The 19,572-nt window shown below is 38.4% G+C and overlaps 1 protein-coding gene across 2 annotated transcripts in view; it reads right to left on the minus strand.

The window, feature by feature from the left end:
• Positions 1-18,302, minus strand: part of Gbs-70e (Glycogen binding subunit 70E) — a 25,987-nt gene extending 7,685 nt beyond the window's left edge. Inside the window, exons 1-4 of one of the 2 annotated variants that reach the window (XM_071769657.1) lie at positions 17,460-18,294; positions 3,068-3,310; positions 1,625-2,146; positions 646-1,131 (exon numbers count right to left, since the gene is read on the minus strand). In XM_071769657.1, coding sequence (XP_071625758.1) covers positions 955-1,131; positions 1,625-2,146; positions 3,068-3,304 — 936 coding nt within the window. In that variant the 5' untranslated portion in view covers positions 3,305-3,310; positions 17,460-18,294 and the 3' untranslated portion in view covers positions 646-954. Of the gene's footprint in view, positions 1-645; positions 1,163-1,624; positions 2,147-3,067; positions 3,311-17,459 lie in introns of those variants that run through there. The other variant, XM_071769659.1, reaches the window with a different exon arrangement.
• Between the last annotated feature and the right edge of the window lie 1,270 nt (positions 18,303-19,572).

Raw genomic sequence — 19,572 nt, forward strand, 5'->3', positions numbered from 1 at the left:
TAGTAACGTTCTCGCAAGCGTACTTAAAATATACTTAAAATTCAAGTGCGTATTATAATTCTTTACGAAGCAGGATATTGATTTTGTTGATGTTACTGCTTGCTGCATTGAAAATTCGAGTGCGATACATCGGTTAGGTATACTACTGCATGACTCTCCCATCTTATTTTACGTCGCGTGCAAGGATCATAAAATACTCATAAAAATACGCGCTATTTCAAGCATGCACAAAGAGCGTAAGAATACAAATACTCGAGTAAATCCGTTCAACTTAAGACGAGTATGGGTGGTGAAAGTTGCCGAATCGTGCTAGGACTCGATACGTTCGATTAAGAATTTTTATTCTAGTGGAATTATAAAGAACAAACATCTTACAAGAAAAAAAAATATACGAACGAACGTTTTCTTAAGTGTAATGTAAATTTAATAATGATAAAAACTGTCGTGTGTCTTCACGTTTTAATTCCATCGCGAAATATTTAGCGTTTACTTAGGACATTTGTTTAAGCAGCATTTTTTATCGCGTGAATCGCCTCCTTCTTTCAGGCCGTCGTCTATCGCTCATCGTGAAAATAAAAAAAACCGCTAAAACTCGACGAAGTATTCTTGCACGAAAGAAGAGATAAGTGGAGAATCGACGCTTACCGTGCAGATTGCGTTATCCGACGCTCGACGTCGTCCAGCTTCGCCGTCCGCGCTATCACCCTCCGATTGTTTTTCTCCCGCACGCGCGCTTCTTGTTTCCTCGTTCTCAATTCGGATCGTCGCACAGCTTCTCTCCTCACGTCCTCGCGTTTATTCCTCCCTCCGTTTCTACGTTCCCTGACGACTCGTGGTCCCGCGTGATCTTCGTCTCGGCGGAGTCGCCGAGGTGAGAAAACTGGAGAAGTTTGTACAGCTTCGTACATGATTTCGATATCGAGACGAGGGAACATGACCTCCTCACTGGTTGATTCACCAGTAAGGCGCGTCGTTGGCCAGATGCTGCCAGGACGCGAACTCGCTCCAGGTACGCATGTTCAATCTGGTGGCATCCGCGTTCTGCGGCATGCTGTCCCTCGTCTCGTTGCCGTTGGAGAGCCCGTTGCATTTCGCTGTCTGGATGTTGTCATATCGTACGGCCGGTCGGGGCTGAAGCATCGGTATAACGTGTCTCAATCATCTGGCATCATTACAAAACGTTTTAAAAAAATATTTAGAATTTATATTTAACCTACCATTTACAAAAAAGAAAGCAACAGCTTTTACAAAATATATCTCTAGCTTCCAAGCGTTAACGAGATAAAATCAAAATTTAACAATTATAAACATTATACGCAAAGAATACGGTTGTCTTTCAATTGCGTGTTCTAGAGAATATTTAAGCCATGAATATCCTTGAAAACCAATAACGTGATAGACTGCCGCTGCTTAGCAAATATTTGATGAAGATCTGAAGATCCTTCGGAGTTCGGATATACATGGTCGTAAATAAAATCACGTAACTTTTACGAAATATGTTAGTTTGTCAGTCCATCAGTCACAGAACATCGTATGCATTACAAGGACTACAAATAGAAGTGACGTCATGAATTTAATATTCTGCACGTATTAAGAGATTAAATAATTTGTTTAAAACTCTCACCTCTTGTTTTTTGCGAATCAGATAGTTTTTGCCCTCGTTGTTGTCCCACGACTCCTTGCCTTCGGTGCGATATCTCACGCAGAACTCGATGACGTCCGACGCCACCGGCAAGGTGAGCCGGAAACGGAAGGTATCGTACAGGATGAGGGAACCCGGCGATCCCGGTTGCGCCACGTACGTGCAGTGCACGTCCTCGTGGGTGGACCAGTTGTCGCTGCTGGCCCTCACCACGATCTCCTTGTCGAAGGCCAGATTTCGCACCTTCACCGTGCCCACCAGACACTGCTCGGACTCGCGCACAATTACGTTCTCCAGACTGACGTTGTCCTGATCGAGCTTACGCCGGAAGGCGAGATAGTCGCTCGCCGGCTGCGGAAAGGTCACTTGCCACGGCGGCGTGTTATCCTGCGTCGCTTCCTGACTTTGATCCTTCGATATGCCGAGCAGACCTCCGGTCAAGCCCGCCACGTAGGCCGTGCTCCATAGTGGTGGTACGTTGCTCGGTTCCGACATAACGCGAACCTAAGTATCAAGGTTAACGAAATATTGAAATATAGAATGATATTACAAGTTAAAAGAAAAACTTAATTGGATGCAACGTTAATCCGATTGTTGGATGATATAATAGTGACAGATTAGAACTGAAAAAAATTAAAATGCGAGGTTCTCTTTGTTGGACAGTGAAATAAAGATATAAATTATTATTAGAAAACTATTGCGAATTTTTTGTTCGTAAAAGAAATTCTTATTAACTTAATATAACATTACTAGGAATTAAGTTCGGATTTGTAGTCTTGATTAGTATTAATTGCATTGTAATTGCATTGTAATTTTATTATTTGATTTTAATGATCGTAAGGTAATTCTATTTGACATTTTGGCGTATTAAGTGAGTTTAAATTACGTGCCTCTTGGCACTTACTTTTGACATAAATCCAGTTTACACGTAATATAGTTTATCAATATATTACAATTTATACACGAAATATAAATTGTCAAAAGCTGACGATTATAAGCGCACAAGTTAAATGCGTGATTCATGGACCTCAGGCCAGATGTTAACGTGCTACTTTAGTAAGAACAATTTCAAGTAAAAACCGTAATTTAAAAGCAAAATAAAAAAACGTTGTTTGACACGTCGCTGGTTAAGCATTTTGGCTTTGCTTATCTCCGTCGTTATTTGTATCTCAAAAATAAACTAAACATCTCGTGAATGTAATGGTGACCGGAATTTTATTTTTCACTTTGATATACGATACGACAGGTGGTTTTAGCCATTATAAAAACTTACGAGCTTTTTTTTCTTTAACTTGCCGAAAAACCGAGACCCCGATCTGCAAATATCGTGATGTGCGAGTAATCAAATTCATATGTCGTATAAGAAGACCAATTTCACGCGCGTGACTTATCTTAACGAAGGCAAAGAGAAAATCGTGGAAATACCTGTGTGAGAGGGCGCCCGCGATCATCGGCGAACACCACCCGTTTCTTCTGTTTGCCATCGTTGTTCCGCAGCGAGTCCAAAGACAAGGATCCCGTAGAGAGACACGGCCTGATTCTAGGCGGCACCGATCGGCTGGTGATCGTGGGTGCCGTGACCATATAGGGGCCGTACAGCAGGGAGCTGTACACCGGGGGGCTGTGTAGAATTAATTCGGCCGGCATCGCTATCGAACACATTTAGACCTGCAAAAGAAAAGGGCCCACTTTTATAAAGTTCGACAGAAATTTCGAAATATACAAAATAAGTGTGGAAGATTTCATTTGTTTTAAAATTAGAGCTATTTGAGATACAAAGTCTATATTTATATTTTACATATTTTTGCACACTTGTGTTTTCTTTCGTAAATATAGAATCGTAAAACTGGGCAGAAGCGACAGCCAGTAACAATAAGAATAGGCGCGAGAAATCGTACGACACTGAAAATGTGCTGCTTAACGGTCTCTCTTCAAGGGAACTCTGGCGCCGAAATTATTATTGACGTCGAGACGTAGCATTAATTTTCGTGGGTGTAGTCTACGAACGATATATAGCGTTCAAAGTGGTTAGGAACATCTCTTGGCTGCCAGAAATTTCGTCAACTATTCGAATCATCCTCGGATCACGTGGATCTGTATATAATTTTAATGCCATTAAAAATATTTATTAGCTGTATCGATTGAATGCCAATTAGTAGCCGATATACGGCGTGACAGTTATATGTTTATCGATTTAGTAATCGCATTCTTTGCAGTGATAAAAACAATCGTGTATGTGTACCTTTATACCAACAAAAATACCTTTGTACCTTAAGAATTTGTTATGATAAGCGCGCATATAATCCACATTAATGCCATGTATTTTCCCGCATTATCAATTATTATCTGTACGTCAAACATGGCCAGATACGACGCCGTTAATCGTTTGTCGAATGTATTATGGTATCTTGTAAAATGATCTATCTTATATTACGTACGTACATTTTTGTTCCAAGATACGATATAGCCGCGTGGTTAAAAAGCGAACGGTACAAGTGACTAAAGGTCATCATAATCCGGCAACATAAGTAAGATTTATTACATCTCATTAATATGAGTTTCAGATAAAAGTAACATACAAGGTAAGTAATATTCACATGTTCGTTTAAATCCCAATTATCCTTACAAAGAGAACGTTTGTTTTGCTATGTATGTAAGATTACTGCAATTCAGTACAATTTGCATAGATTTTCGATCTGATTAAAAAGCCTAGTTGCGCTTAGAGTCTAATGCATATCTGCGCATATAATTTTGCCGTTGATACACTTTTGCGTGCTGGCGCATATATTATACACATAATCAGGTTACTCGCGGAGTAGAATTACGACTCTCATGGCAGACGCGACGAACCGGTGAGCCGCTCTTCCTTTTCTGGGGACCGGTTCCGGGTGAACCGGGCCCGAGACGCGACACGCATGTACAGTAGGTACCAGACCGAAACCAAACGGCAACGCAGAGAATCGGCAGACCATGAATCGCGTGGAAGCGATTTCAGATCTCACAGCATGAAGTTATCTCCTAAATCATTGATACAACATAGAATATAATTAGTTTGCAGCAGGTTTGCGAACACTGTTAGCAAAAGTAAGTGCATCTGAACACTTTGATATGAGTGGTAGTGGTGTAATGCTTGTCTCTTCCGACAGAGCGAGAAAGGTGTGGCTTATAGTTGATATTAAAAATCAATCGAGTTAAGCTACAAGTCAGTCATAAGATAACTATGTGACTAGAGAAATTAAAGAGATTTTATCTCGATGATTCGTGTACACATTTAGTAGTTATATATTTATCCGTTTAACCCGTTGAGGTCACATGGGGTCCAGTGGACACCAGGCTTTTTTTTTTTTTCTTAAAAGTATACTATTTTGAGAGTAAAACGCACAAAGTTTTTTTACTCTATCTAAAAAAATTTTGATGAATATTTTTGTGAAGTCAAATTTCTCGAAAAAAAAATTTTCTTCTCGCGTTTTTTCAACATAAAAAAATTTAAAGAATTATTGGATTATAAAGAGGAAGTCATAAACTAAATTCCAGTTCAAGGTTTGAGTCGATACATCAAAAAGAACGCCAATGGCAACTGTTGTGGGATCAATATTCATCAAAATTTTTTGAGATAAAGAAAAAAAACTTCCTGCGTTTTACTCTCAAAATAGTATACTTTTAAGAAAAAAAAAAGTTTGGGGTCCATTGGACCCCATGTGACCTCTACGTTACTTTTAGGAGGTGTGACCTCAACGGGTTAATTAAGTTGGACATTTAAATATTCGTGTCGTTAAATTTTCATATTTGTATATTTGATAAAAATATATAACATGCAGGAACGCAATATAATTATAATATCTTATTAAGTAATGCAAACAAAATTTTTAAAAAGTATTACTTTAATTCGGGCAGGCTTGGTCGTAATTAGACAGCACTATAAATCTAGAATAAAGATTTTTTAAGACAGAGAGAACTTAAACTAGAAATTAAGTTAATAAATTGGCTAGATACCACACAGAAAGAAAACTCAATATAAAACTTGGACATTGTACGGTTCACGAGATTGTTCGTTATGTGTATACAGGGTCGTCGCATTGTGTCATTCTGCCTTCATCTTGCAGTGTTTTAGCAAGGTCGAACTGTTTAGTCTGACGATTAATATAAAGAATCTTATCGTTTCTTGATACTCTCATTATCATATCCCTGTAATTTTCCGAAGCCGTTATAATATGCCTTATCTAACCAACAACAAGTATCGTCAAAAATCGACAAATAATGTAATAGGATGCAATAGCGGATTCGGTTATGTAACACTTTTATTTACGAGCGGGACAGTGATATTAAATAGTGGTAAAAGATTCGCACACAACAATATTCTTGTAAACATTGATTAAAAAACCCCGCACACATCACATAAAAAATGGCCTCTCGTCGAATTTGCTGAAATTGTAGTATGATGTAGTTTATATGACGTCCTGATCAAAAGTCCCAATGGGCCTGAGGTCAAAAAATGGACAGTTTCCGAGATACGGGGGGATCAAAGATCAATAATAGTGCCTCATTCGAAAATTCTATTCTTTATTTGTGTGTATCCGTATGTGAGCAGTGTTGTTGTGTGCGCATGTGCCGTTCTGCGTATGTATGTGTATTTGTGTGTGAACGTAGTTTCGTAATATACACAAAGAATAGAATTTTTGAATAAGGCACCATTGACCTTTGACCCTCCGTATCTCGCCGGAAACTGTCCATTTTTTTACCTCGGGCTCATTGGGACTTTTGATCAGGACGTCATGAACTACAAAACTACATCATACTACAATTTCAGCAACTTCAACAGGAGGCCATTTTTCATATGATTGATCTTTGACCTCCCCCCCCCCCCGTATCTCGGAAATTGTCCATTTTTTTACCTCGGACTCATTGGAACTTTCGACAGAACGTTATGAACTACATCATACTACAATTTCAGCAAATTCGACGGGAGGCCATTTTTCCATGTAATGTGTGCTTTAAAATTATTCTCACGCAATAAAATCAGCAAGTATGGACATTACTAAAGAAATTGAACCGTTATTTTATTTCATTGGTCAAAATTACCAATCTTCTTCAGATTAATCAAGATCAAGATTTATCTCTCGTAGAACCTTGTCAGTGCTTGGATTATCACAATCGCGGACAATAAGCCTTCGACACGCTTCGTTGCACTTCCTATTCATCGACTCGACAATTCGTGATCGGCGCGCTGCACTTTTCTCCGCAGAAATACCGCCGCGTGCTAGAACGCGACATATTTGGCGACAGTATTTTTACCGTTCCCGCAAAATGAATAGGTTTTAAACTTGAACTCGCGGACTTAATTCTCGACACGACGCGCCTCGTTACATCTCTATTCACGACTTTATCGCGCTTTTCCGAGATGCACGTTGCGTGCTTCAGCGTGATAAATCTATCCGCGATATTTTTGTCGCGGATGCGAAGAGATGAAGAAACCTCTCATCGAAGTAATGATCGAGTCGGACCGTCATCTATTAAATGTCGTAAACACAGTTAGGTAAACGTTAAACGATAGACTGTTGAAAAGATGACGTTTATTATTGATTTCTTGCTGCAATGTTTCTTTGGAATATCGCGAAATATTATTTTTATGAACATTCATAATAATTATTTATTGCATATTACGTATATAAATTTTTATATACATATTTATATTTATATAGATTTATATTAAATGATAAAATGTCCCGGAAATTGATGATCATCGAGGTCACCGACGATGTGGTTCTTCTCGCTGCTGTAGCAGAAAGAAGCGATCATACACGTGTCAACGGCAGTAGTTTATCGCCTGGCCTCTTCTGTTTACACTGTTCTGTGAGGCCATGAAAAAAAATACGCGACACGATTGCAGCGAATGTTCGATATGTGCAAGTTCGATAGGCGATCGAACGCAGTTGTAAAGGCGCAATTTTCTGTCCTTCAATTAATGTGTCAACGTTTATTCCACACTCTATACAATTCATACTTTTTACAATATTAATAAGTGTTTTTTATATGTATTTAAGATAAAACGTTTATCCGCAAATAATTTTCAGTAACAACAACATCTAAATAGCTTATCAATTTTGCAAACTGCATAAATAAGACAATTACGTTTAATATCATCAGCACTTTTTAAATCAGCCAAATATGCCAAATTAACATTTATCTCTCATGTCCTCATATAAGTTCATTATTATTTGCATCGATAAGCATGCTCTTGGGTCATCTTAAGTTTATGTCACACTTATCTCTATTTTTTTTATTTTTTTTATACTTTGATCTCATTATTGGAATATGTAAAATTTATTGTCTTTGATAATTTAGAGGAACAGCTTATTTTTACATTTGCATATATTGCATGATTGGATCAGTATACACAAAGTAAAAATAGCAAACTGTAACGTAATTTAATCCTTGCAAGATTTATGCGTCAAAAGCATTTTCAATATCTAGCGAAAGAGCCCAAATGAATAAATCGCAATTACAACAGCGCGCTTTTTCACCGGAGAACGAATACTATCTAGCTGGATGACTTGATGAGGAAAGTTACGCAGTCGAACTATTTCGGACAATCTTGCGGCCAAATTTAGATTGTCGTGAAACACGGCCTTGGATCTGGTCCAATTGTCCACGCTCTTTAAGGTAGATATAAACTCGCGGACGGCATCAAAGAACGGAAAAGTGACTGCAAGTCTCTCAGCCCAATTGCGAAATGCTCGAAATAGAAAACCTTAACCCCGCGCAGAGGTCACGAAACTTGCCAACTCATAAACGGCAAGCTTTGAAAAGTAAACTCAAACAATGAGAAATTGTGAAAGCTATAACGAAACGCTTCTAGATTTCTCGACTAGTGTTCACTCTGTTCCCTCTTCATCTCTTTCTCTAAAGAAGAGTTTTTCTATAACATGTAATAGTATTTCTATAGATATATAATTTATGATAATGTTTAAAATATATTTCTCATTCTTCTTTATATTACGTTGCTGCAAATTCATTACCCATCATATACGTATACTCGTATACATATGTCTATATGTGTAGTTTCCAGTTTATTCATTTTTACGAAACAATGAGAAACTACGAGACCTAGATAATAAGACAAGTTCACTAGACAGCAAATTTTTATATTTTTAATAAGTAACATAGACATCACGTGTATTAAAAATCGTTACGTTAATAATCATAATTTAAAATGCACTGTAAGCCTAGGGTCATGACCAGAGATATCCGCGGTCACTTTGCGGTTTGTTCACCAATGCAGTCTCGGAGACTGCATTGGCGCCATGTGGTGATTACATACAACTTTGACCGCTGACGTCGAATAATTTGTTGTTAGTAGAACGAAATGTTGCATGACGAGTAGGTAAATTATTAAGCATAGGACATCTGCATTGACGACAAAACTAACAAATTATCAAGCTCTTCTACCCTTTGATATTAAATTATCCTATAGCGAAAGATATACGAGATAAGAGAAAGAGAAAGAAAGAATACAAGTGATGAATATATATCGGTAGTAAGAATTCATATCAAGAGAAAAGATTCAGAAAACTTTTTATACATATAAACTTTTTTTACTTTATTTTAATATTTTTTTATCAGAAATTATTAGAGACTTAGTTAGTTCAATGAGACATTTATAGCCGTATTCATAGTCCTTCCTTAAGGAATAAGGATTCCTGGTTCCTTATTATTTATTCTACATTTCATTAACCTTCCTTGATCGATCAAGGAACCTTAAAATTTATGAAGTGTAGAATGAGGAACAAGGAATCCTTACTCAAGGAAGGACTATGAGTACGGCTATTAATACTAAAACTTGGAAAGTTATGGTATAAGTGTTTAAAAAAAATATCGAGAAATGTATAGTATATAGATAATGTTTATGCTTACATATATCAAGGGCATTTCGTAAAAGAACATAGTAATAATATTTTATTGATCTTATTAGTTGTGAGAAATGAAATCATGCAAAAATGTAGATATCTCTTAAATGATTTTTTTCAATCAATAGATTGCGATAAATAACATCTGCCTCGTAAATATTTATAATTGACTGATTTATAATCAAAATATATGTTATATATAACGTGTCTGTCTCATAAGATAAACTATCGTTCAAAACGGAAGTCATAATCATAATATCTTATTCATTCGAGAGATAAAGGATATACGGGTCTAAAATCAGGATAAGTTATGTAATGCAATCGTCAAAGTCGAAAATATCATCACGTACGTGACTTACATACCTTTAGCCGATAAGATATTAATTTTGAATAAAGCTGCGCATATGTTAATCACGATAGGCTTTTACAACCCACGTTTTCGTACTTTTATCTCGGCGATACGGAAAAGATATGGAAATATATTGTCTACTCCACTTTTGTCGATTCTGTAATTTTCTCTAATTTTCAATTCCTAATTTTACTTTTATTTTAATAATTTTTTATTTTAATAATTGTCAAGTGTCAAGTTCAATGATAGATTATACATAACTCTGCGAAAATACTATGCGAAGCACTCGTACGACAGACATTTGGTAATCGGTCATCGCTATCAGTTGTAGTCAGATGTTTGACTATATCAAAAAGCGATAAGGTTATCTGAGTCTGACTGCAAAGAATTAGCATCATAGAGATAATAAAGCGGGCAGAAGGTGTCAAACACTATGCGGAAGACGTCAAATATCGCTTGTGGTTCACGTTTCTTCACAGACAGTGTCTAATTTACAATTTCATTTATCACATTTCCGTTATTTTTACAGTTGCTGCGTATACATAACTAATCGATCAAACTGACCTAAGGTCACCAATAGCGTAATCATTTAATAATCTGCACTCTCCTCACTCCGTAAAACTTGGATTTTACATTATCGTATAATAAATTTTTACACTAAATCAGTAATGAGAGAAAACAGATAAAGAATAAAGGAAATAAGAGAAATATATTTGTCATGATAAATATCTGAGAAATTGTTTTTGTTGCTTTTGTTATTTTTACGTATTTAGAGAATCGTTCGATTTAGAGAAATTTAATTTTTATTCAATAAATCTACTAAATTATTTCTCTAGCTATAAATGATTTAAAGTAGTGAAGTTTGATAAATAATAATTCTGAGTTATGTATATACAATATCTTATCCTTCAGGTAACTTTAAATTGCGACATAAATTATCGTTGTAGAACATGACTGCCTCGTATTTTACTGTATTACGTGACCTGGCAGATATCTTCCAATCAAACAAGAAAATGTAATCCCGCGTGCAGTGCGAAAACACACATTGATATCGGTTTCGACGGTTTTACCGGTATAACGTGACTTTTGTTTGTCAGTCCACAATGTGTGATATTGCCTGATACATGCCTCTTACAACCAATCGGAATTGCTTTGCGCCGCTGAAGACACACATTCTTTATCGTTGAGGAAAAAAAGGCGAGGGCGCGTTTGACTGATAGCGTTAAATATACACTTGTACGATCGAGACGACGAATGACGTTATCGAGACAATGTTTCGACGCGGTTGACAAGGAGGGTGTATTGCCACGCGAGTCGACGGACGACAGCTGCCTCGATTTCACTTCTCGTGAATATACAATTCTGCAAATAGTTCAGCGCACCTGTTCTGTCGCATGAATCAGTTGGCAAAAATAAAAACGGAATGACGATCGTGAATGGAAATGTGATCGTTTCGTGGGTGCACTACAGAATTCGGCGAAACCGATTCAAACAACTTTAGCCTTCTCGGTACACAAAATGTATAAAAAGAGAACGAATGTGTGTATCCGAGGAATTTTTGCACAAAACTATGTAGCGAAAATTTTATTTCCAATTGTAATTGTGAATTTTTTATGTTCTGGTAAAGAAATATTGCGACGCTTTGTAAAAATAATAATGATGCATAAATAGATATAATAGTGATACAAGAATAATAACTTATAGTACATACAATGTTACATAATATATTCCTTTAATGATTAAGTAGTCGAGTTTTTGATAATTCATGAATGAGATTAAATTTGAACGGAAATGAGTAATTGATGGGGTTGGTTATATAGTTAATTATGTTTCTTCCGTTCGTATTGACACTTGATTGATACCATATCTAGTATTGCATTCTAATAATAATTGCTGACCCGCGTGCGTAAAATACGAAAGCATTAGTGTTATCTGAAAAAAAGAGACAAATGATGCCGAAATAATGATGCCGAAACCTTTGTGTGCCTGACCTACGATAATTTCGATATCATGTTACTCTGTGCGTTAAAGAATGGCCACAAGAATGTAAACACTGTGCCAGAGATAACCCTGAATTAGTTACTCTTTGCCATTTTGAATTTCAAAACACTCCAATGTTACTTAAAAGATCCACTTTTTATAATGCATTCCATGCAAATTATAATAGGCTGAACTTTAAAATCTATTAAGTCATGTAGACACTTATAAATAAAATTTTATCAAGTTTTTCTCTCTCTTTGCAAAAATTGACGTTCCCTAATAAATAATTTTAAATTATTTTGCCGTCTTTATCTCAATTTATTTTAATTAACTTTCAATTATCAAGATAAGTATTGTATATTAGGATAAGTAAATTAGGCAGATTAGGATAAGTAGAATAAGTAGAAACTTACTCAAAAAAGTATATTGTGTATTTTTAACTTTTCTAATGTGTTTCTAATTTTATGCCAATCTACTTTTCCTCATTTATTATAAAGGCAAATGGTGTTAAATATTGACTTTGTTTTCCACTCTCAAGTTGCATAAATTATAATGCTATTTATATATTGGAGTTAAGCTATGCTATCCATATTAGCTGAATGTACTAAGCAACTAATGCAGCTTTAGAAAAAATATTCATAAATTCACGAGTTTTCTCTCTACAAAAATTAGATTTTTATTATATAGAGAAAAGCATTTTAATTAATACAATCTATATTTTTTAAAATCTATACATATGTTACTATTATATCGATGCTGGAAAAATGAGAAGATCATGGAGGAGGCACTTCAATATTCGTCGTGAAATTTTTATTTGTACTTGTGACATATGTTTTATTCGTTCATCACACTTGACGTAACGATGAGTCGATGAGTCGATGAGTCTACTTAGCAACGCGTGATAAACCTTGATTATGACAATTCTGAATTTGTTCTGTGCAAATATTTTAAGCATCCAGTTGTTGAAAGCAATTTTTGAACGTAAAAAAGTAGCCGCCGATCGTAAAGAGTAAATTGAACGGAGAAGAGACGTTCTTCAACCGGTTTTATCATTTCATATGCATGTCACACAAAATGAGCGTGAACCGGGCCCGGTAGAGAGCAGAAGGACCGGTCGATGGAATTCGGAGTAGCTTCATTCAAATTCGAGACCCGATCAGACCCGGGTACCACGAATACGTGATACTAGAAATAGCTCGGAGATTACATGCATGTCGGAGACAAGCACACATTCTGATATTTAACATTTTATCAATTGTTTTCTCTTAGGACTTTGATCTGAAAAAATGAACGTTCGTGCGTGCACACGCGATCAAGTCGATTATTATATTATGATAGTCGGTCATTATAGTATATATTATATTGAAATTTTTTTCTGAGATTTTGCTATCCATTTTTTTCAGTGCCTATATATAGATATTTGGTCGAGGGCAAATAGTATAAAAGATTCGGTAAAATCATATTTATGATTTTGTTGCATACGGAGATCGAGAACGAGATTCAAGTTTACGCGTGGCTGTAAAGTTCAACGGAACCGTTGATAGAAATGTTCTAATTTCGAATCGCTGCTGCATGTCACCAGACATCCATGCGACGAACACGTGAGAGAGATCTTGTATAAGCGACATTCGACGAACCGTATCTAGTACTTTCGGAATCAGACGACACCACGCGTATCCTGAAATACTGAGCGTGGCAGTATTTCTCCCATTTTTTTCCCCTTTTCTTTTCTCACTCGGACGGAGGCGCCGTTGAGGTCGAACCCTCCCGGCCTTATCGCCCCCGGTATTCTGGTTCGAAGTGGTAACGATAACCGACATACATATATTTCCAGCTCTCTCTTTCTTCTTCTCGCTTGGCTCTAACGCCCTCGCGAAATGGCCGATCGCGGAATCTTACCGAGCAAAGTTTAACTCGTCGCCGAAAACACGCGATGTTAGATCGCATAAAGATGTACTGAATCCGTTTCAACGCACACCCGTTATCGTTAAACACGTGTAAATAAGTAGCATTAAAGGCATCACGCATTGACTTATTTTTCAAATTGAAATATATAGAAAATTATTTTATTAGGAATTTTGGCGAAAATTCTGCTCGGTGTATTTTTTACTGTGCGATGCAGCACAATGTTCAGTATTCATTATTTGCCGTAGCGTTAATTAATATATAATTTTGTTTAATATAAATAAGAAATAATATTTTCAACAAATTGCTTATTTTAATAAGAAGTAAATAAATGTTGAAAAAGCAAATAAATTAATAATTAGATAAAAATTAATTGATATTTGCACGAATTTAATTTAATTTAATAATAGATTTATAATCCAGGAGGCAGTAACCTATTCTCATAGAAATTAAAATAACGAAACCTTCAAGGAAAGTAAGGGAAAAACTGATCAGGGGCTGTCGTGCCTTTGATAAATAGATTAATATATTTTAATACGATAAAGAAACAATCCTTTTAGTGCCACAAAGAGAAAAATCGATGAGTCTTAAACATCAAAGTTACATTCACGTCTACTTAATTGAACTGTGGCGTTTTAACTTTTTCCTTGATATCTGATGTAATATCATTCAAGAATCACGTGTCTCCAAGTTTACTCTTTTTTTTATATTTAAACAACGGTGCGTGAAATCAGTAGACGGATTGATAGACGCAGATAAGATACAGCTCTTATTCATTATCCGTTGTGTCTCGTCTAAATTTTCTTTCTTTCGCTTTCTCAGTGATATCGTGTTCAGTGATAACTTGTTCTTAGTGATAACTTGTTCATTAATGCACGCGTTATTACGTAAGAAACAGAGCACGTTTGCATACGTTACTATGCAATATAAGATATATTTACTTCCATACGATAAATTCACGTAAATTCCAGATTTCTCTGTTACTTAAATACTCTTGTAGAGTTCTTCCTGCTCTGCCGCGGATATCCCCGGCCACTCCGATGCACCCCTAATAATCGCGAAAGGTCGCGAGAATCGGCCTCGGACTTTCCCCGGAAACTAGTGCTAATGCTTCACACACGCTGAAATATCACGTAGGTGTGTTCGAGGGTCGTTTAACCGGGAAAAATACCGGCTTTTGTGCAAGCACGAAACACACGACTACACACGACGCGTGAATGTCGTCCAGGAAGCCGCCAAGCTGGTTTCGAGAGAATATCTGGGCGATACACACTGTATATCGATACATTTCTCTGCAAAGATCCGATACAAGAGATTTTCAGGAATAATTTCTCGAATTCTATTCGTTAAGGAAACTTTTCGCTCTATTACTCTATCATTGAACATTTAATTTATAAATTATTATTGAGGAAATAAAACGAAATGGAAAGAATAAGATGTCTTCATTTTAATCAATCTAACATCTTTGGCAACGAATAATTGCACAGAATTTTGTCACATCCGCTTGAATTAATTTTTCGGTACAGTTTGCTGATTAATTGCAAAACAAAATTCTTTTAATTATATGCATCGCTAATGCGTATCAACACGTGCCTAATAAAGTAAAAATAGATTCTTCAAATGACAAGTAATTTACACACATGTTAGATATTATGTCGTATCATTACCAAATTAGCTTGTCTATATTAATAGACAAGCTAATTATGGTAATGATACGACATAATATCTAACATGTGTGTGAATTACTTGTCACTTGAGAAAGTTATCTTGGGTCTTATTTGTAAACAAAGAATTCCCTTTGTGAGACGATAATATACATGTAGTGAACGTGTCTTTTTTGGTTCGCTGTAAATGAACTTTGAAATCATGTCTAAATAATTAGTTACATATTATTTGACGTGTTATAGTTGAGATTCACACGTTATCTTTTATTCCAATTCAAATCTTCCGTTTAGAATATCACGCCAGCTTGTGACGCCACGATATGTGACACGCTCCTGACGTCGCACAATTATATCGATATTTTTTGCCAACGGATAGAAATACCATTACGATAAGAGAGGATCAAGAGTTCATTTATTAACCGTCACAATGAGACTTAATTGCTCGCGGTATTTTCCACTATCGGAGACGTCTGTGGTTCATGATTCAGATTGGAACTTGATCTGAATTTTGCATCACGTTTCATTCTCACGTGCGTTGAACGCGTGCTCTTCAGCTTAAAATGAAGTTTCCCACCCAAATCTAAGTTGACGAAAAAATAAATCTCTATTCGCAGCTTTTCCCAAATTTAAATTTGCCTAAATACAAAGGTTTAATTAAATAAAACCTTCCAAAATTTCGGAAATCGAATCAGTTGCGAAATCGCGAGTTATTCGTCCGCATCGCGCATTTGATGTGATTCCATCTGATCCTCATTCTACGTGTAGGTAATATGTATAACAAACGTCTTTTAGATATAGGTCCCTACGAGAGTCGTAGATACCGGCGAGATATACGCGACCACGAGCAATTCCCGGCTGCAAGGGAAACGTCCAGGTTTGTTGCAGACAAGGTTCCGGAGCGGCGCGGCGCGTCCGTCCGCGACTACTGTGCCTGCAACGTACGCTCGAAACCGGTGGAATTTTGGTAAGACCAAACTTTTAGTACTACAGAGATTTTTCATGCTACAGTCACGAAATTCCTCACGTCACAATCGCACCATATTTTTGTTTCGAGATAAATCGGGAGTTCAATTTCATATTTTCACAGCGTTGAAATCTGAGCTTTTACGAAAAGATATACCGGCTTCGATATCAGTTTTCACTAGAGACCCTAGGGTCCGACCCTTGAGGGTCTCTAGTTTTCACATGTGTGTTCTCTTCACACGAATATGCCAAACACAATAATGCATATGTCGCGCTTTGAAAATATTGTATAGCTTTGTTTCCTGAGTTACAAAACAGAGAATGGAAAATTTCGTGAATGCATTAAGTGCCAAGATTCAAAGGCTATTTTAGCTACTATTGCAGCTAAAATTAAAATGCATATAAATTACATACATCCGATATGTAATATGTATTGTATATGTAAGTTTATGTGTGCGTTGTGTGAATAAATATAAAAATATATCTAATATTATCATATGTGCATAAAAAATTGAGAACAATAAATTGAATAATTTCAGCAAGAAAGTTTGTCTTTACGAATGTCGCGAAAATCGCTCGCAATTATTATCCAATTAATTGCACGACCAAGTTGTCTTATTACCGCATTTTTAATAATAATTAACCAACATAGTAAAAAAAATGTAAGTAATTAAACAAATTAGAGCTAGAAAGAAATAGAGAGAAAAAGGGAAGAGAGAATATATTAAACTATTTTTAAACGTATCTAAAAAGAAAATTAGGAGAGAAAAATAATAGAAGAAAAATGGAGCTCTCTTCGCGTTTTACACTTTTATGCAAAAAATTTCATTCGAGAATGAAAATCTGTGTTCAGTTAAACAAGAAAATGCTACGAAGAAGCTTCCTTTAATTAATTATTATACTTATCATACTTCGAAATTAGTGCACATTGCACATTTCTGAACTGGAAATACGCGGTCGAGTCGACCCTACTTCGTGAGAGTCCCGAGGATTTAAATCGCTCACGCACGTAAGGTCGACGAACCGACGAAAAACTATGTTGCGTTACTTACTAGTTTCTCGCAGGAACGACAGGCTCCTCGGATGTGACGAGAAGCGGATTTAAATAACTCCCACGAGTTCACGCCGCTCCGCTTTCTCGACGTACGATGTCCCACCCACCGTCTTTCTTCCTTCTTCACGCGGTGAAGCCTTTTTTTCTGTCCCTCTTGCTCCGTGAAACTTCGACGACCGGCGACCAAGTTGTCAGTTGCAGTTTTTAGTTGCGTTTCCTTTCCGGGAGAAGTGACACACGTGTCTCTTGATTTCTCTCTCATGCGATTATTGGGCGTGACATCGCGATCAGTCAGCTACCACCACGATCGAGAGTCCGTATTGTCCTATAACGAATGGTTGTTCTTGTTTCCGTAATACGCCGGTCGCGCGTTTAAAGGGACCGTTCTCTCCTCCTCATGTGATGATGACCGACGTACGTCGCATCGCGCGCGTGCCTATCACCGACTCCGACGCGCACGACCGACTGCGGTGGTTTTATCTCGCCGTCGTTATACGACGACGATCGGACGTTCCACGAGAAGTCGTGAAACCCGCGATATCATTCGCATACGCGCGCGCGCCTTTGAAAAGAGGAAAGAAGAGGGAGGACAGAAATAAAGAGAGAGGGAGAGAGAGAGAAAGAATGCAACCCCTCGGCTCGGCCGGCGCGCCGATGATCGCGCGCGGTTACTCCACGTTACGCCACGTTCGACACGCGTTTGAACACAGAAATTTTGAACGGGCGGCGCGCGGCCGCGGACCGGCCGGCGCCGCGGCGCGGCGGCGAGCGTCGCGCATGCGCGTTCGCGCGCGTGACGTTCACGTGATCGCGGCGCGTACGCGAATCGGAGCCGTGAGCGCGTCGCGTGGCTCCGACCCGACACCGCTCCGTGCGCATTCCCTGCGCCTTGCAGCCGTCTGCTCGTCGGCGGACGGCGTCGCGCTGGCCCGGCCCAGGCCCGGGCGAGGCCCATGCCGATCCATGTTGTCCACGTGGACGATCGGTCGATTCTCTCTTTCGCGCCTCTCGCCCCTTTCGCGCGAGGGCATTTCCGTCACGTCGAGTTCGGTATACCCCGGCGCTCGCGTGACTTTTTTATCAGCAAAAATTACTTCGATGGTCGTCGAGCATCGCCCCCCCCCCTCCCTTCCGGCTGCTTGGATCAGACACGATGCACGTGCTCGCCGGTGCGACTTGGGCGACTTGGCGCCGGAGTCGACCTCGCGACACTGCCCGCGCGGGGAACCCGGACCTCGGCCACCCGGCGCCAGATCCTACGGCCTATACGGCCAGAGAGGTTCCCCACGACGAGCTTCCGCGGAATTTACCGTGCACGCTATAGCAAAAAGCGCTTGCGTGTATATTAATAACGCGGCTGACCACGAAGTAGCAATAGTAGCATATATGCGTGTGTTGCGATAAAACAGGTGTCTCGCTGACGCACCGGACTGAACTGGATATACGATGACTGGCGTGAATCGCGCGAATATTTTTAGCGTTAACAGCCGAGAGCTGATTATCTCAATGATGCACGGCATTATCTTTTGTCCGTCGCTCTCTGCACATGAAATTTCGAAAAAGATAATTGACATCTTTTAAAACTGCAAGTGATGCAGTTTTCTCTCCGCGACAATAATTGGCAAACAAGGCGCATATATAACGATAATGAGCAAACAAGCCGCGCGGAAAATAATATAATATTACAATCTGTAGTGTCGGTTTCTTTACTTTCGCATTTTTTCCCCCCAATTGGACACGCGAGATAAATAAATGAGCAAAAAGATATCGGCGGCAGAAGATTAAAGTATTTGTCGCGCCAGTGGTCAAAATGTCGATTCGTCGAAACGATACCCGGATACCCGAGGCACCCGAGCGACACGTGCAATGCGGATTGCGGGTCACGTTAACACAATTTCTGAAACATATTCGACGGCGCGTAATTTTCCGCGCGACGGACGGCTCCAAAGAGGCGCGCACGGACGGAAGCGATTAGAGTCCCTCCTATTAGAGGGACTCTAGAAGCCGATGATGGGCGGATGGGCGCGCGAAACGGGCACGAGCCCGGTCAGCATTGGTCGCCGCGCGAGTCGGACAATTTTTGCGAATATCCGTCTGGGCGATGTTTACTA

Source organism: Temnothorax longispinosus, chromosome 2, assembly GCF_030848805.1.
Source record: "Temnothorax longispinosus isolate EJ_2023e chromosome 2, Tlon_JGU_v1, whole genome shotgun sequence".
Taxonomy (NCBI): Eukaryota; Metazoa; Arthropoda; class Insecta; order Hymenoptera; family Formicidae; genus Temnothorax; species Temnothorax longispinosus.